Source organism: Clinocottus analis, unplaced genomic scaffold, assembly GCF_023055335.1.
Source record: "Clinocottus analis isolate CAN_PGR_092001 unplaced genomic scaffold, fCliAna1.0.p SCAF_11, whole genome shotgun sequence".
NCBI lineage: Eukaryota > Metazoa > Chordata > Actinopteri > Perciformes > Cottidae > Clinocottus > Clinocottus analis.
The window spans coordinates 14,078,779-14,096,444 of NW_027175832.1; the positions used below are offsets into that span (position 1 = coordinate 14,078,779).

Below are 17,666 nucleotides of genomic sequence, written 5' to 3' on the forward strand. Positions count from 1 at the left end.
CTGCGTACACTTGAGACGCACTCGGTTTTTCATTGAATGTCACACTCCTGACCTGGGAAATAAAAGTTTGGATTCAAAGCAGTCACACTGTGGTGCTGCTCTCAGACTGCTAATGCCTGGGTGACAGCTGTCTCTGGAACATGGCGGCATGTTAACCAGAAATGAACAAACCTTCTCTAATGAAAAAACAACAACTCCATGGTCCGTTTCTGAAACTAATGACCACAACAATAGGACGACAAACATAATTTCAGATAGATGGCTGGGTTTACAGTCTGCCACAAAACATTGCTGCTCAAGGTTAAGGCCTCGGCAATCATGCACATTTGTGCCTCTGTTATGCTCTAAAAACGATGACAATTTTCTTTGTGGGGAATACATGCTCTGGAAGACAAAATGCGCTGATAAACAATAGTTTTTTTTCTTTCGCTGCGATTTGTCTGCATATACTGTACGGAGGCAGGTCACCGCAGCTGCAGGAAGCCTTCATTATGTCTTTGGCTAGCGGAGGAAAAAGTCAATACAGCAAAAATAAAAATGGATTTGAGACTTGGGGGGCCTTCAAATACTGTACAATAGGGCCAAACACAACTGAGATGTCAAGTTGGCTGATGCTCGCCGTTTACGTGAATATCTGGTCCATTTCCAGTAAGAGACACATTTAATCAGCTATGCATTTATCAATTTATGACTCGGCATTTATTCTTATGCAAGCGGATAATGGCAGCGGACTTAAAGTGCCAGAGCCTTGAATGCACTAATGGCACTTACAAGTCTCCTGTAAGAACAATAAATACTAAATGGACTTGTGACATTTAAGGCAAAGATTGTAATGGAAGTTCAGCTACTTTTTAGCTAATTCATATAGTTCAGTTTTACCAGTTTCACAGGCTTGGGTTTCATTTATGATTAATAAAGACGATTTGAAAACACAGTGTATGTTATTATAAACTGTGGTAGCCATTAGCTTAGGGGCACGAGTTAGAACAAAGACTCTTTCTTTGTCTTCATCATCATATTAGCATGCAACATGTAATAAAGAGATAAGCTGAGACGATCAACGAGGGAACATGGTATTGGAATTCGGCGGCGCGGACCGCATGTGAAACATGCCACAGCGATGCCCATTGCAAGGAGAAAGTCGTCCTGGAGGGTTAAAATGAGGACAGAGAGAAACGGGAGAGAAATAATCCAAAACCACATCCAAACAGGATCAGTGGCTGGCCATTGTGTCTCTCCCTGCTGAGAATGAGAGAGAAGAAGGGAGGGAGAGAGAGAACTTTGTGGAGTTTGTTGGCCGTGGAGCCAGAGCAGAGCGGAGCTGAACAGAGCGCTGAGCCGGGTTGGGCGTCAGGGGTGTCAGGGCTGAGGGGGCTGAGGGGCCAAGGTCTCCTCGCTGTGGGGGATATTAAGCCCTCTGATTAGATCTCAGGGGCCGCCCATGGCAGACGTCTCCTTTACTACAGGCCCCGGCTCATCTTTATTTTGGCAGGGTGGTGCTCTCTGCAGGCTGCACTGCACCAATACTAAGCTGTTTGTGCAGGCAGGGAAAAAAAAAGTTTATCCTTTTTTCCCCCTTTCTCCTATTCATTTATTTATTCGTCTAGCCTACATGTGTTCGTTTCTGCTTAATCCAAGAGTTCACAATGCAGAGGCTGATCCAAGTGTTCTGAGGCAACACAAAACATGTCGGCTGTGTAAGTTGATTTGCAGCTATGAGCTGAAAACTACTAGTTTTGAGTTCAAGCTAAGCCCGTGTTGTTGTTTTTTGGATGCAATATGTCATAACTCTAACATCACGCACCAGCAGAATGTAGTGCAGCAACCGAAAACAAAAAGCCAATTAAACTACTGTATTTGTCGAGACTATTGTGGATTTGCATCCTGTAGTTTTTCAAGTTTGTACTTCCTGCTGTGACATAAGTAAACGAAAAGTGTATACACACACACACACACACACACACACGCACACACACGCACACGCACACACACGCACACACACACACACGCACATACACACACACACACGACTTTCATCAGGCACACTTTCTTCTGTTTTGTTTGTCTTAAGCACATATTCCCAATCACAATTTCCACACCAGCCCTCACCAACGCTCCTAAGGGTGCAGGCAGACACTTCTAGCTGCAGGCTCCCCCACTTCTGAAACCTGTCAAATCTGTCCTGGGAGAGTCAGCCTCCCTCTCATCATCCAGGGGCTTATGGACCTCTCTCCATTTACCCTCCCTTCCCTACACAGTTCTCTTTTCCTCCTTCTCTTTCCCCCCTTTCATCTCACATCCAAACTTGCCAGTTGCAACCCTCTCAGCTTCCTCCAAGTTTTGTCTCCTTTTCTCCTCTATTTTGTCTCTCCTCATCTACCGACTAAGACTTACTTTTCCCCATTCTTTTTCCTCTGGTATGTTTTGTGGTATGGTTTGTCCTCTCTCTCTCTCTCTTTCTCTCTCTCTCTCTCTGCTCCCTTCGGTGCAGATTGAGGATAATCAGGTGTGTCAAAGAATGACAATCACTCCCTGCCTCCCACAGAGTTTTTGGGTCACGGCGGGTAGATCAAAACATGGGCATCGAGTTGGGATTTTTTTTTTTAACTAAGAGTAACCTTGTAATGTTGAGCTTAATGACCCAGCCGCTATTACTGGCACCACCTACTTTGATCAAAGTTTTGCTTTTATGGTCTGACTCATTGCGTCTGTACTAGTCATCATTTTAATATGCAAATAAGGGTTTTGGAATTGTGCATGCACAGACTCAACGACACTTACAAAACAAAACTGACTGAAACCTCATGGTGAATTATAAAAAGTAGGCTCTGGTAAAACCCTAAACTAAGTAACTCCAGTAACAATTAAGTGAGTTGACTTCTACTTCGCTACATTTCTCAGACAAATATTGTACTTTTCTCCCCTACTTTGAATATTAACATTAAACATTACACAAATTATGGATTGTTTTAGATTAAACAACCAAACAGTAAAAATAGCACAACTTTTAATAAGCTACAACATAAAAGTGCTGCTTGTGTTTTAATGCACAACAATTCAGTAAAAAAACAAAAACATATATATATATATACATGGAAAGTAATTATTTGTAATGCATAATTGTATTGGTTTGTATTTGTATATTTTTTTAATATATGTATATATATATGTATATAAATACATACATATATATACATATAGATATATATATATACATATAGATATATATATATATATATATATATATATATATATATATATATATATATATATATATATATATATATATATATATATATATATATATATATATATATATATATATATATATATATACATTGTGCTGTATATACTTTCACTCCAAACCTATTTTATAGAAGATATACCCTAATTTGTTTTTCCGGTTACTTTTAAGGCAAACCATGGGTTCACATCCTGAATCCCATGTGTGGTTTGGTTTACGCAACTAAACCACGAAGGTTAAGGCTAATTAAAGATTGTGGTTTTGAACAAATTAAAAAAATAAACGCGGTCTCGCAACATTTATCCAAGACGAGAATCATTCCTCAACCTATAGGTGCTGCAAGATAATCATGCTTCAATCATTGCTGCTTTTAATGAATTACAAGATCTGAATACTGCTGCTGCACAACTGTACAGTATATATCCTAACATAATGAAAAATACATATGTCCAGCAACAAACTGTAAAAGTATTTTTTTCTACTTTCTGTCAGGCTTAACTTCAAGCAATATATTCAAGGACAGCTGTCAGGCGAACTCTCAGTTCCTGTTTTTTCCCTCCCAGTGCTCTGACTTCATTCTGGCTGTCCCGTGCATCCCCAACAGAGGGAGGCCTTTCAGTCCATACATACTCTCCACAGCCTGCCTTTCCCACCACCACGGGCCTTTCGCCCATCTGTCTGTCTGCTCTGCGACCACTGTCCTCAGGGTGCACTCTGTCTCCCCCCCCCCCTCCCCTCTCCCTCCCAGCATCCCTCTCTCTCATGCGCCGTGATCGATATGGACGCGGAGGGAGAGGGGGGACCTGTCTGTCAAAGCCGGCGGTGGAAAATGAAGGCTCAGATGAAGGAGGCATGCTCTGGATATTAAATGCCCAGACCCCTGTGAGGGGTGGGTGGGGGAGGCTCGGGGTGGGGATATATCAATAGGCTTCTGCTAAAAGAGAGATAAGGCCAAAACAGCAATGAGAGAAGTAGAGCGGAGTAGCACGAGGGGAGTGTGGAGAGAAAGAGAGATGAGAAAAATGAATAAGGAGCTGAGCCGCGATGTGGATGCAGAGGTAAGAAATGTGCAAAATATATTTGAGCCAAGTGCAAAATCTAAGCTAATGATGTTAATTGGGTGTGGGGGGAGGGGGAGGCGAAGAGGGAAATGAGCTGAGGACCCAAAAAGTGAGAGGAAGAGTAAAGAGCTGAGAAGGGAGAAAGAGTGAAGAGTGAAGAGCTGAAGTTAACGACTTTGCAGATTTCATTATAGAGATAGTTAACCCTGTTGACACTGAAGGAGGGCGCTATCCTCTCAGGAGGAGTCCGGTCCTTCCACCTCCACGCACAGAGACAGATGAGATCATTACAGCTATCAGCACCACTGCCATCCACAATTAACACATCTCCTTTTCTTTCCCCACTCCTCCATGCCCCCCATCTCGCCTCCGCTCACACCGTCTTCCCCCCTGCTCTCTCCTCCCTCTCCCCCTCTCACCTCATGACACTTCTTTGGCCTTGATTTGGAGGCAATTTGACTAAATAAAAAGCCACATGCAGCAAAATGTTCTCCACTTTAGTCGACCCGCTTGCTTGACCTTTCCCAACTCATTTAGAACCCGTTTGCCTTTTCACACTAGACAAAAAAAAGAAAAAAAGAAAAGACGACGACTTGGAAATGAAAAGCTTTGCATACTGAGAATTTTAAAAAAAAACTACCTTCCTGTCAGTTCATTGGGTTTCAAGCCTATGATACACACACTCACGCTCATGCACACGAACATAATGCATACCTGTAAAGCAGACCGGACACTTGAAGGTTCCTCCCATGCCCTCAAAGCTGTGCTCGATCAGGTGGCATTGAAGCTTCGCTGGTGAGTCGAATGACTGACTACAGAGCTTGCATTCATGGTTCAATCCTTCCTCTGCAGAGGAGAAACAACACAAACACAAAGAAAATCATGAGAAGGAAAATAAGTAAAGCATGAATGGCAGAGGTTTCTTTTCTTGACTTCTTACACATGAAATTTGAATTCAACAAATGTGTGGCAAAGGCCCCTGGCTGTGATTTTCATGAGACAGAAAATAATATAAAAGTGTGATCTGCTCCCATCAGGCATAAATTGGATGACCAGCTGGGGCCTTGCATTTGAACATGGTGAGCGTCATCTTTTTTTGATTAACGTACATGCAAAATCATTTGTTTCTACTGTCGGCAAAAGAAAACACATTTTGAAGGAGGTCTAAATGAAGGAATTTGTGCTTTGAAAGGTGAATCGAAATTAAATAGAGAAAGAACAATTAAATAGTCTCATTTCAGATGTGCAGAGTGCTTATACTTTTAGGACAAAAGAATGTTTAAAAAAAACAGAAATCTAAAAAACATTCATTGTATGTCACCCAATCATCTTATCAAGTCTCCAGTGGACATACACTGACTGTCAAGGCTGCCAAAACAACTCTCCTCCACGACATGCTCGCGTGTCAACATTTTTAATACAGTGATGCGACAGTTATTTCAGGAGCACAACAGATTCCCAGTTTATCCGCTTGGAATTAGAATTCCCTCCACGTCTATCCAAACTTTGCACTGCCGAGGCCGAGGCCGCAGTAAATGTCGTTCAGACTGTGAACCTGCACACTCGTTTGCAGCACAGCGATCTGCTGACTCAGGCTTCAAGAGAACTGCCCATCTCCAGTGCGTCAATAAAAAGCCTATACACTCTACCATGGGGCCGGACTAGTGCTCTATCAAACCCCTGCCAACGCTGACATTAGGCCAGCTACTGCGAGGGGGTGGGGCGGATACACCGGGGACTCATCAAGGGTTTTCCCCCAGGTCTCTACAGCCACGTAGGCCCTGGGTACCAGAGACACGGATACACAGATGCACAAATCCACCGAACCCGCCGTGCCGGGCGCAAGCTCCTGGAGGATCCAAGTAGTAGAGGGTTAATCGATGTACAGCACAGTGCAATTAAATTGTAACCTGCGATGGGCAAGGCAACGATTGCTCTGTAACAAAGATTTACCAGCAAATGAAAAAAAAAATCTATTGTAAAAGAAAAAAGAAAAATCATTTGAAAACTAGTCTTTTATTTAGAGATAGGTTTTTATGTCGGTGTTTTGTTAAATATTTCATATTTATATATATATTTTTTTCATATATATATATATATATATATATATATATATATATATATATATATACATACATATATATATATATATATATATATATATATATATATATATATTCATATATATATATATCTTTAAAAAAGGCTGTAACTCAATTTCTGCACCTATTGGCTACAGGCTCATAGTGACAAATCAACTCAGTGACCCCTGATATTTCCAGGATGAGAGGGGAATGGAAACATCTCCCGCAGTGCCAAAAGAAACAACGTGTACACGCTGAACTTTCTCCCGTAACATATTACCACATGTGCTTTTACATTCTATTCTCAATAACAGAAACATATGGCCTTGCATGCTGCATAAGGCGGTGTCTGCTGCATAAAAACAAACCGCACAGTAAGCTGTAAGCATCAGCACAAGCTGACAGATCATGCTCCCTCAAGACCGTCTAGTAAAAGGTAAAGGCCGATCAAAGCAGCTCGTAGTAGTTTGAAAGGGACCGAGTTGATGATGTGTTCTGCGATCATGCATTTGACAGATGAGATATTCCATGGCCCACGTGTGCGTCTGGGTGTAGCAGCAGGCATCAGCGAAAGGGGGGGGGAGGTGGCACAAGGTGCAATGGGATCACTGCACTCTTTGATCCCCATTCGGTTAGCTTATTCGTGTGAGGGTGTACACTATAAGGTCAAGCTTGCTGCAAGGTTCATGGATCTGTTCTTCTGCCATATGTGCAGCCCTCATTTGACCCCAGTGCACAATGCTGTCCCTTTGGAGACCTGGCCTGCTTCATTATGCAGATAACTCTGCACCTGCCTGACTGACCTTGTGTGCGTGCATGTGTGTGTTTATGTCTGTGAGCAGGTGCATCGAGGGGGGAAATGGCAAAAAGATATGTATACAGTCTGCTTTAAATTGAAGAATGAGGCTTGTGCTATTCTATATATTTCAAATTGCCAACAAATACGATTAACAGATGGAAATCAGCAATGTGTTAGTCTGCCTCTACTTTGCTCACCGGATTGTGACTCACTCATTCCTACTAAAGATGTACACCTTTAAAACAAGTCGCTAAGATTTTACCAAATGTTACCAAAACAGGAATAAATCGTGCATTTCTTGGGAACTATTATTTTGTGGATAAATACATATTCGGTGGGATGGATGGTGTATTTTGGATCACAATTAACACATCCACTACGATCAACATGGCTCAATAAGGTGTTCTAATAGTTTTTGGAAAGCAATGGAGGTCTAGTGCGGGGAGCAGCGAGCTACAAGTTATCTTTGGCTACACAAACAATACTTGTTATGAGGATTAATTCAGTGTTGTATTTGGTAATTTAATTTGTTGTTTGATAATTCTAAGAACTTGTATGAATTAAATACAACATGACTAGTGATATACATTTCAATAAGTACATAGTTCAAGATTCTTCTCATGCTAATTTACAACCCTCAACTGAAAGAGTGCTACATGCTATATAGACAGATGGGAAGAGAAAGGAGGGTTGACTGTGAGATGTTCTTAGTAAACTGTGCTCTGTTAGTTCCTGTGACGCAGTCAGTGCAGGGCTGGGTTGGTTTTCGGCAGAGTTACAGGACTTGAATCAAGCTGGCAGCCTGTTTCTTAGTGAGAGCCAAGGGAGGAAGTCAGCTCAATCACCCCTATATGCTGCCTCATTGGGCTGAGGTCACTTCCTGTCATTCCCGCAGCCCTTCTCCAGGGCTGCCCAATCAGCATGGCCCTGCGTGGTCCCACCCTCACCCCTTGCTTTGCACTGAGCAGACTCTGGATATAGTTACAGGGCCACATGGGACTGTCAGCTCTCTTTCTCTCTCTCTCTTTCTCCCAATTCTCATCTCTGTCTCTCTCCCGCCACCAGCTCTCTGTTAGCGAGTCTCCCGAGCGTTCTCCACTGCCACCACCCTGTCCCTCTCCACTCCCAAGAAAATCCTTTAGATGAGAACTGCTCCTGTGCCTGCTCTCTCTAAGCATCCCTGACACCAGCAAAGTAAGCCCATCTGCATATCCACAGGGCCTCGCGTTCCTGTGGCTCATGGTTTATGTATTTCACAGCTCCTTAAAACACAAACGCCTAATATCTCTCCCACGTGGAGGACAGAAGAGGGAGGAAGAAAAAAAAAAACTACTCTCAAAAAGAATGGTCTTTATTTCTCCGTGCTGTTTACTCTTTTTTTTTTATCCCGGCTGAAGTTCATGTGCTGTTGAAGGTTGTTTGGGACACTGGGGCTTGCGGGTCTGGCTTGCATAGTTTAATGAACGCTTTATGTAACAACGACAAAGCTGCAGCATATTGAATTCTGTATGTTTAAGGCAGTCATAAAGGTGTCTGTGAATAGAGATGTCATGGTTGGCTTAGAGTGTGAACGCAGAGCCATCAGCGGACAGTGAGTAAAAGAACCAAAAGTAACTAAAGACAGCCTAACTTTCTGATAATAGTGTGTAGTTAAGTATAACGCAGGGCATTGCTTAATTAAAAACTGTCCCTCCGCTAATTCCGCTCCAACATCACAACTCCCCTGCCGCCACCACTGCCCCTTACTCTATTTAAACAATTCTGCTGAGGAGCAGAATTGAATTGGAGGGGAATTCAGGATCACTTTTAGCATTTGGCTTTGGAAGAAAAAAAAACAGATACTTAGATTTACACTCCTCTCTGGGGCATGGTGAATGGTTCTCTGAAGCTCACTCTTAGAGGGACCCATGCTGCTTTGTGTCGCGGAAGCAGAACACTCTAACGAATGATATTAAGAACATCAATCAAGGCACTTCTTTGCTGAAAGTAATGAGTAAACAAGTGGGAGAACAAATTGAGAATATTTAGTGGGCTTGAATGGGTTGTTTTGGAAAAGACAGACTTACCATCATAATCAAAATTGGCCCAGTCAAACCGATAAGTCAATGCAATGCTAAGTTTCTAAACTGCCAGACCATGCCATGAAGGCAGAAAATACCTGCTTGGAGCGCTCTTCTTTATGAGGAATTTCACCTTTAGGAAGAGTTAGCTTTCCGTTCCGTACCATCTGTTTCACAATAATCAGCCTGATGTTGGAGTTGCATGTTAATAAACCGGGAAGATTTGGTTTTCGGCGGACTCGCTGCTGTATATACAACCCACTATGGGATTGTGGATGGTAGCAGAGTAGACAGCTTCAGGCCTGTAAACAGTAGGTGGGTTTACTTCTCTCTTCTCTCCGCGGGAACTATCCATTAACAGATAATGGGGGGAAAATCAGAGTGATTAAGGCCCAGGGAATTATGGGTGAATACAAATTGACTCCACCTCCGTGTGGTGTGCTCTCTTGAGGTAGAAGCACTGCTCATAAGGAACAAACTCATTTCAGAAGTACTACAAGGCCCATTAAGGCCTGGAGAATGCTGCAGATGGGGGTGGGAAGGTGGTAGGTGGGAGCGCAAAGGGATGGACTCCCTCCAGACCAAAGCTGATTGGAGAACTGGCGCCTGGGGGGAACGCTGCTAATATCTATTTCCTGCCTCCGCAGTTTGAGAAGGACAGAGTGAGTCAAGTGCAAAATGTCAAAAATTAAAGTACAATATTTAATCATAGCACCTTGAAAATTCACCCCCATTCTATCACGGGTTAATGTATTACACGAACAGGGATGGCAATGTGGTCGAGTGCTAGCTAATAAAATCAAAGAGATTGGAAAACTACTGCAGCATGAAAGGAGAAGCTTTACTTCAGTCTGCCTGTGGGGAAGTTGTCAAAGACACATTCGGTGTCTGCAAGAGAAAAGCGGGTCCCAAGTTTGGTGCATGCCTGATGCAGGTTTCCAATCTCCGGAGGGAGGAGGAGAGGTGAGGTGTTGGCTGTGACATGTCAGTGTCGGCGACGCCCTCGCGCAGCAAGAGCAAAGGATTCTGGGGGAACATGTCTCTGTGATGCATGGCAGCTCGTTGGAGGTGCTAATCAGAGCAGGGCTAGGCTCCTGCTAGGATCAGCCACTCTGCGCCTACATTAACCGCCTCACAGCTCCCCTGGCTGCCGGGCCAGAGGTAGCGACACCAAACTGACAGGTTTTGTGTTGAGATAAACATGCGTGACGCTTGAGTGGAGGTTACAAAAGGTTTAGCGGACTAGAACACCTTTTGGAGTTCAAAAAAACATGGGGGACAAAAACATAAGGACACTTCTCCTCCCTAACATAAGCGCACTGAGCAGACATTTCCACTTGAGTTATTTGCCAAGAGCCCCGTGCATGTGTGTTGAGCGATACTCTGAGGCAGCAAATAAAGAAACTAAAGCCAAAAGTCATCGTTGAGGCATTCATATTCGAGACAAAAGAGAGAGAGCCACAGCGTTACGGTGCTTTTCAAATTATGATTATTATGTGACATTAGTTTGTACCAGAGGCCGAATGTTTAAATGTTCAGACAAAAATGTATGACGCCTCGTTTGCACATAGTTATGTTTTGTGTCCTTTATTCCATGAATGTTCAATGAAAGGAAATGCATTTCTTTACGGATGGATTGAAATGCCATCGCAGAAATGGGAAAAAAAACAAACAGTTTTGTCAGTTTGTAAATGCATGGCAACAAAATTATTTTGTTGAAAGACGTATGAACCATATACATGCTTTATATAAGTTACACAGCTAGCATGTCACCAATGCGAGCGAAATATGCCAACAAACGTTTCACTTAGCAAGTGATGTGTGACACAGTGCAGATAAACAGTCCATTCGAAAATCTGCAACAAAAGTTAGACACTTCCGACGTAAATGTCAACGTGTTTGTTTGGCATCATCGAGCTTCCCAAAGGAACGAATGGACTACCTGTTGACTGGCATACCTCCACACAGCTGTGAGCAAACGAGGAGAGAAAAACATGCTGTGCTTTGTGTTTCTATATGCATGACTTTAGTAAAGTCTTCACAAGCGTTTATGACTCAACAGTGTCAAGGCGGCGTGGCAATCAGTGGTGTGATATCAAAAAGGAAATAATCTTTCTTTTCTTTCATATCACTGTTAGATCCTATTCAGTGTCAGTCAATTCCTTTCGTAAAGTCAGAAATACACACAAGTTATACCGAGTTTTGTAGGCCTACGGTATGAGATTTTTGGAGGGCTTATAACATGGCCAAAAGACTGTAGGCCTATATTCCAGATTTTGTGTTTATATCTATATATCTATATATCTATATATATATATATATATTGGAACTGGTTGACATATATCACCGTGTAGCCTGCAAGAGGGAAACTATAGCCAGTAGAACCAGATGAAGCTGCTTTAAAAGATGCTCTGCCATTTTGTGTTTCGTCTGGACGGCATTACCGGCTATTCTTATAGCTGAAACCACACAATGGCTAAAACTCGGTCAAATGAACAGTGTGTAGGTCACAGAGGCAGGAGAAAAGAAAAAAAAGAAAGAAAAGGGAGAAATCCACAACAACAAAGGCAAGAGCCGAATACTTGTTAACGAATGATGTGTAGGCGCTGCAGCTGCGGGCAGGTATGGAGGTCCATCGGGGACAAACAGTGCAGGCTGCTGAGATGGATTGCATTGGAGCGCCCGACCCCCTGCAGCCACACAAACACCATTCCGCTCTGAAATGCTCTAATTTACTCTATACATGCCTATTCTAAATTGCTGCTTTATTTTCTTGTTAGAAAGAAATAAAGGTCAAGTGGCCATGCCCTAACTCTCCAACAGTATTGTGCTCAATGGCAGTTGCTATGCAAAGTAAGACAAAAAAAATGACAAACAAGTAAAGAAAGAGTAAAATGGGAACAAAAAAAAACAAAAAAACACAACAACTTTCTGGCAAGCAAAGAGGAGAGAAGAAATGAGGTGTGATTCTTACCAGAATCTCTTTCAGGTCTCAAAAGAGCGAATGGCCTGAATTTAAAAAGTTAATTACGGGCACATGCCTGGCTTTTTTTTTTCTTCGTCGCGAGCCTCACTGTGGCATTGTCGGGCTGAGGTATGTGGCTCTATGGGGTCTGCGGTCCACACAAAGGAACGGGGAAAGAGAGCGTTGCGGAGAGGCCCCTTGGCTGGGCTCACGGCATGGAACACTGTACAATTAGCCAGCCCCTGCGTTCTACCGGCTTATAATTATCAGTGCTTGCCTTAATTGACTCCCTTAGCCTGCTGCAGAGGGACCCCCCCTCTCACACCCCCTTCCCCCCTGCTCGACGCAGGCCGCCGAGTGCCATGCCGGGCTCTCCAAAGTCATTTAGAAAAGCGCTCATATTTTCGACACAAAAAAGGGGGAACATTTGGTGAGAGAGAATTCATCATCAGGTGTCTAGAGGTTTTCCTTAATAGAAAAGCTGAGTCCCACTGAGTGCGCTCCGTGTAGCGGCCAGGCACGCATGCTCAGGACCAGCAAGCCGCCATTCGCAGCGGGCCACGAGACATTAGCATAATTTTATATAACACAGGCACCCGCGCTGGAAATTTAATACATCTCAGCAAATACGAGACAGGCGTTTTGCATAATTTTTTTCTCATTCTCCACCTAGCCTCCTCTCTCCCTTCTATCTTTCGGTCTTCGCTCCATGTCTCGCTGCTGTCTCGTCTTCGTCTTGCCTCACTCCCTCGCTCTCGCTCGCTGCCACTCTCCTTTGCCTCCCCCCCCCCTTACGCAACCACCCCTCTCTCCTCGCCCCATGGTGCTGCTCTCACTAGGAGAGGGGAAGTTCATTACCTCAGCTAAATCAGAATTAGTCCCTTCATTTTGACGGGGCGAACTTCATTAGAAAGGCCCTTCCTTAATCCAGCAGGGAGAACTGATGAATCTACATGGGGGCAATAATTTGCTTCACACAGCACATTCAGCCACTTCCTCCACAATGTTTCCCCCTTCCTTTTCTCCTTCTATTTGGCTTTATGTACTTATGGTTACATTTTTTATTAGATCTAAAAAAAACCTGAGAAAGGAAAACACCTGCATATAATTAACTAATGGCAGCGGAGAGGGTGTAAAGAATGAGTTATGCTATTTGGAATGTCCCGTCTCCCCAACAGGCTCCGGGGCCTCTGGAGCAGCCATGGCTGACTTGGCCGGCACTCAAACACAGGCTGAGTGAGCGCGGCAGACAGCAGACTGGGTCTGAGGTAACTATTCACGATGATTTTACAAGGCCATGATTGTGTTCCAGTGTTTGTAATCTTTCCCCTGCATGTGGTTACAGCATGTAGAACGGTAAAAGAAAAAAAGAAAAAGAGGAGGATAAAGGATTTGCTGTTATGGAAGTTAAAATCTTACAACCTTTGTTTTCATTTTTTTTTTTTTACACAGCACACCGTTTTGCAAAGAACTCTAAAGAGAAGGAGTTGTCCAGATCCTGAGAACAAACTAGGGAGCGAGGAGATGCGAATCAGGACAGACAGCCCCTGACTGCCATACCACAGCGCCTGGTGTCAAACAGATGTGCAGCTTGGCAGCTACGCTCCCCAGAAAACAGAGAGCCCACGGATTCCGGGGTGGAGTTGAGTCGTGCTGCCCTCCTCCCCTCTCAGCACTCCTCCGTCCCCCAGCCGTCCCAGCGACCCCACACTGTGCCCCTGCAGTCTCCCTCCCTCATCACCTCCACACAGGGGTCCCCTGACTGGTAATCTCGTCCCTCGAATGTGAAATCTCCGACAGCGATGCCCCGCGCTTTTACCCCCTACCTCCGTGGCTGATGGGTAAATTGGAATGGCGCTCCCTGCTGGCGCCGAGAGCTCTGAACAGACAGCAGTACACACATGCTGAGGCACCCCTCACGCGCTCTGTCTAATATAGTGGACATGCACACTCTCTCTTCAAGCTGCAATATCCATGCACTGACACACGTCCACGCACAGACGTACACATTGGAGCCAACGCACGTACAGAGAGTCGCACATTCACAGAAGCTTCGGGTAATTCACACACACAGCCTCATAAACGCACACGCACACACGCACACGCACACGCACACACACACACACACACACACACACACACACACACATGTACGGATGCAAAGTAAGTGTTCCATGCATGATCTGTTCGCCCTCATTTGCATAAAGATTGAATATATGATAAAAAAAATACAAAAAACAATACTAGGAACTGAGTCAATATATGTTCAAATTTAAATGGGCATCATCTGGAATGGCTCAGCTTGGGTCCTTTTGCAGAAACCGCACCTGACTTCTGTTGCCATAGTTTCTATTATGTGTAAACCGCAGAATGAAAAAGAAGAAGAAGCCCGTAGCTAGGTACACAGCGTGTACAATAAGCTCTGCCAACTTGGTGTTTCAATAATCTTAATGTAAAACTAATAAACACAATCAGTGTGGAGGCTATTCTGTTTTTAAAAAAAAAAATGTTATTCTGTACTTCTTTTTTTCAAAATGCGGGCAGGCATCAGGGTAGGATTTCTCAGAGGGCCAGTTTAGCTGTTCAAGGCTTTCACTCCATCTATCCGTCTATTTTTCCTTCACTGTCGATGCTCTGAAGCATGCGTGAATGGTTGAGTCCACCCACAAATCGCAGGGACCTCCTGAAATAGTCAATGGGACCTGAAGGGGCTAAAGATCACTGCAGAAGAAGCCACTGAGGCCTTCCTGTCAAAGGCAGTGCTTTCAGGGGGCCAGGGGTGAGGGGGAGCCAGAGGGAGAGAGCCAGAGACATGACACACATTTCATTACACTTAAACCAACTGTGGGTTCAACTTAGAGCCCTAGATTTCCAATGGCGTCTCAAAGGATGGAGTAAGTGGAGGTGTAAGAGAATGGTTTTTACAAAGAACACAATGGGTAGGTGGACAAAGGCAGGCAGCTGGACTAATTGCTTGGGGGCTTGTAGGAATATTTTGCTAAGTACTTCTGTTTTAAAGCTCAATTTGGTGGCGCATGTCACTCTGGTGAACATTAAATGTAAATCTCACTCCAGCTCCAATTAAAAAAGGACATTGTGATTAAGAGGTATATTTAACAATGTTTGCATGTATTTGTATATTTATCTTTTAATATCTAAATAGGCGCACATTCTCTCTCAGCAACGTACTGTAACAACAAACTTCCAGTCGGCATTGCTGCATTATGGAAAATATAATTTGCAGTCTAACCTACTTTGGTTTACAAAGAAACGTCTATTTAAAATTCCTTGGAGTATTATCAAAAGGGCTATAGAATTACAAAACGCTATTATTATGGCTCGCTTGGGGGGAGCCCTCGCTCATTAAGCTTCTAAGATGTCGTGGGTTTTGATTATTCTATCATCTTCATTCTCTTATTATAGTGACAAACTCCTGCTATTTTGTTGCCAATCTCCTTCCAGCTGTCATATCGTTTGATAGATCACAAAAAACCTTCAAACACACTTGTGATATGTCTTCAAATTCACCAGACATTGCTTGATTCCCCCATTGAATTTGCCGGATTAACTTGAGGAAGAAACGTCTCATATTTCTTAACTGGTTCCTACGTCTGACATCAGAGCGTATGAGATTCTAGCATACTGGTATTGTCCAGGGGAGGGAACCCTCACTCTAACCGTCAGCGCTCCTCCAAGTGGGACAGAGATGATTAAAACACACCATGGCTGTGACTGACAGACTCCCCACTGCTTCTAGAAGATGACATGTCTCCAAGTCACACAGAAAAGCAACTCCTCTAATTTTAACTCCGACTACAACACCGACCCCCTCTGTCAAAACCCACAAAAAAAACAGCCATGCTGAGATTCCTAACCACAATAAAAGTGATAACAACTAAACAGAGAAATAAGTTTAAGAACAACAATAGGGAGGGTGGAGACGAAAGGGGTGAGAAGGCGCCATCTCCCTCAGGTGCACACAAACAGCAGGAACCTGTGAGCTTGTGACAACACCTTCAAACATTTCTGTTACTTTCACAGAAATATCTGATGCTGGTGCTCCGATGTGATGCTTCCGCAGCAGTCTTGTCCCAGCGCACATTCGACTTGGCAAGTTCTTGGTTACCGAGAAGAAAAAAAACACTCTCCTAACGGACTGCGTTTGACATTTGTCATGACAGGAATACAGTGAGAAGGGGGGAAAAAAATAAAAGAGGAGTGAGAGGTGGGAGGGGAAGAGGGAAACGGAGGAGTGGCAGAGGGTGATCGATGTGTGAAATTGTATGTGTGAAAAATATAATTCGCCATTCTTCGTTCGTTCGTTGCAATTTTCATTCTTCCATGATGAGGAGCGAGGGGGGTTTCCTGTTATTGTCACGTTGTGTCGAGAGCTCAGGGTCGCGTACTAAATGATTCACAGAAAACAGAATCTTTTACATTGGCGTCAGCAATTCAGCCAGGCGCCCTTGTGGGGGAATTCTTTTTGTGTGTTTTTATTGAAGTCTGCACTGAGCGCGCCCAAAAGCTCTGACAGGGGGCCCCCGAGGGCGCTTGTCTTCACCTCCAAATCATAAGATGGAGAGACGAAGCTCCCTCTGTGCTCTCAATTATACCCCTCAACACCCCCTTCTCGCGCACAGACTCGCAAACCTGCCCTCCCCACCGCAAAAAAATAAAACAGAGGCAGAGAAGAAAAGCCTTCAGTAATACAGTCCCGGTGGAGGGCTCCGCGATCACTCTGCGCTGCTGGAACAGCTGACAGGCTCGGCGCGGCGGGTCCATTCCCCGCGGTCTGTCAGAGTTGGTGCTACAGCATGACGGTTAGTACTTCTCCGGGGATGTGCCTCCTTTGCCTGCCCCCGTGCCCCTACCATGACAGGCCCCTGCTTTGACCCGTGCGAGCGCCGTGGCTTTGCCCCAATTACTGCTGCGGGTAGGCGTAACTCTGGGTCACGTGCCCCCTCATGTCTCCTCACCTTTCCCATTCTCCCCAATGAATGGGAGACCCATCTGAGGCTCCTGGCACATTCAGCGGTGTTTGGGAGCGGGGGGACAAAAGGGGCAGAAGGAGGTGTGGGTGTTGCAAGAGGGTTGGTGTAATTTGATCGGAGGGCACAGCTGCATAAACAGGGGTATCGAGGAATTTCTGTCTGCTTGATGGAATTGACTTTGCATGAATGGCCCCTCTTTTACCCCCGAAATGGGCCATTTTCCACATGTCTCAATGAATATGACAACAGCTCCAGCAATAGGAGCGTAATACTGGAAGTGTAACACCAGCTAGGGGTAGCTTGAATATTTTCTCGAGCTATGAAATTCTCCCTCGCTGGCTGTCTTTGCTTAAGACCTCATCCAAGTCCTGCTGCATGTCCTGTCAAAAGCAGCCCCATCGCCTCTAAAACGCCCAAACAAAATAAACCAACAACCGCTGGCAGGGTCAAAGGGCAGCTGCT

The 17,666-nt window shown here is 44.3% G+C and overlaps 1 protein-coding gene across 7 annotated transcripts in view; it reads right to left on the reverse strand.

Annotated features, from left to right (window-relative positions):
* The window catches only part of znf521 (zinc finger protein 521), an 89,549-nt gene that overhangs the window by 12,158 nt on the left and 59,725 nt on the right, over positions 1–17,666 (reverse strand). For all 7 annotated transcript variants that reach the window (XM_068603164.1, XM_068603155.1, XM_068603122.1 and 4 more), the window contains one exon: positions 5,020–5,151. In XM_068603164.1, coding sequence (XP_068459265.1) covers positions 5,020–5,151 — 132 coding nt within the window. The remainder of the gene's footprint in view (positions 1–5,019; positions 5,152–17,666) is intronic.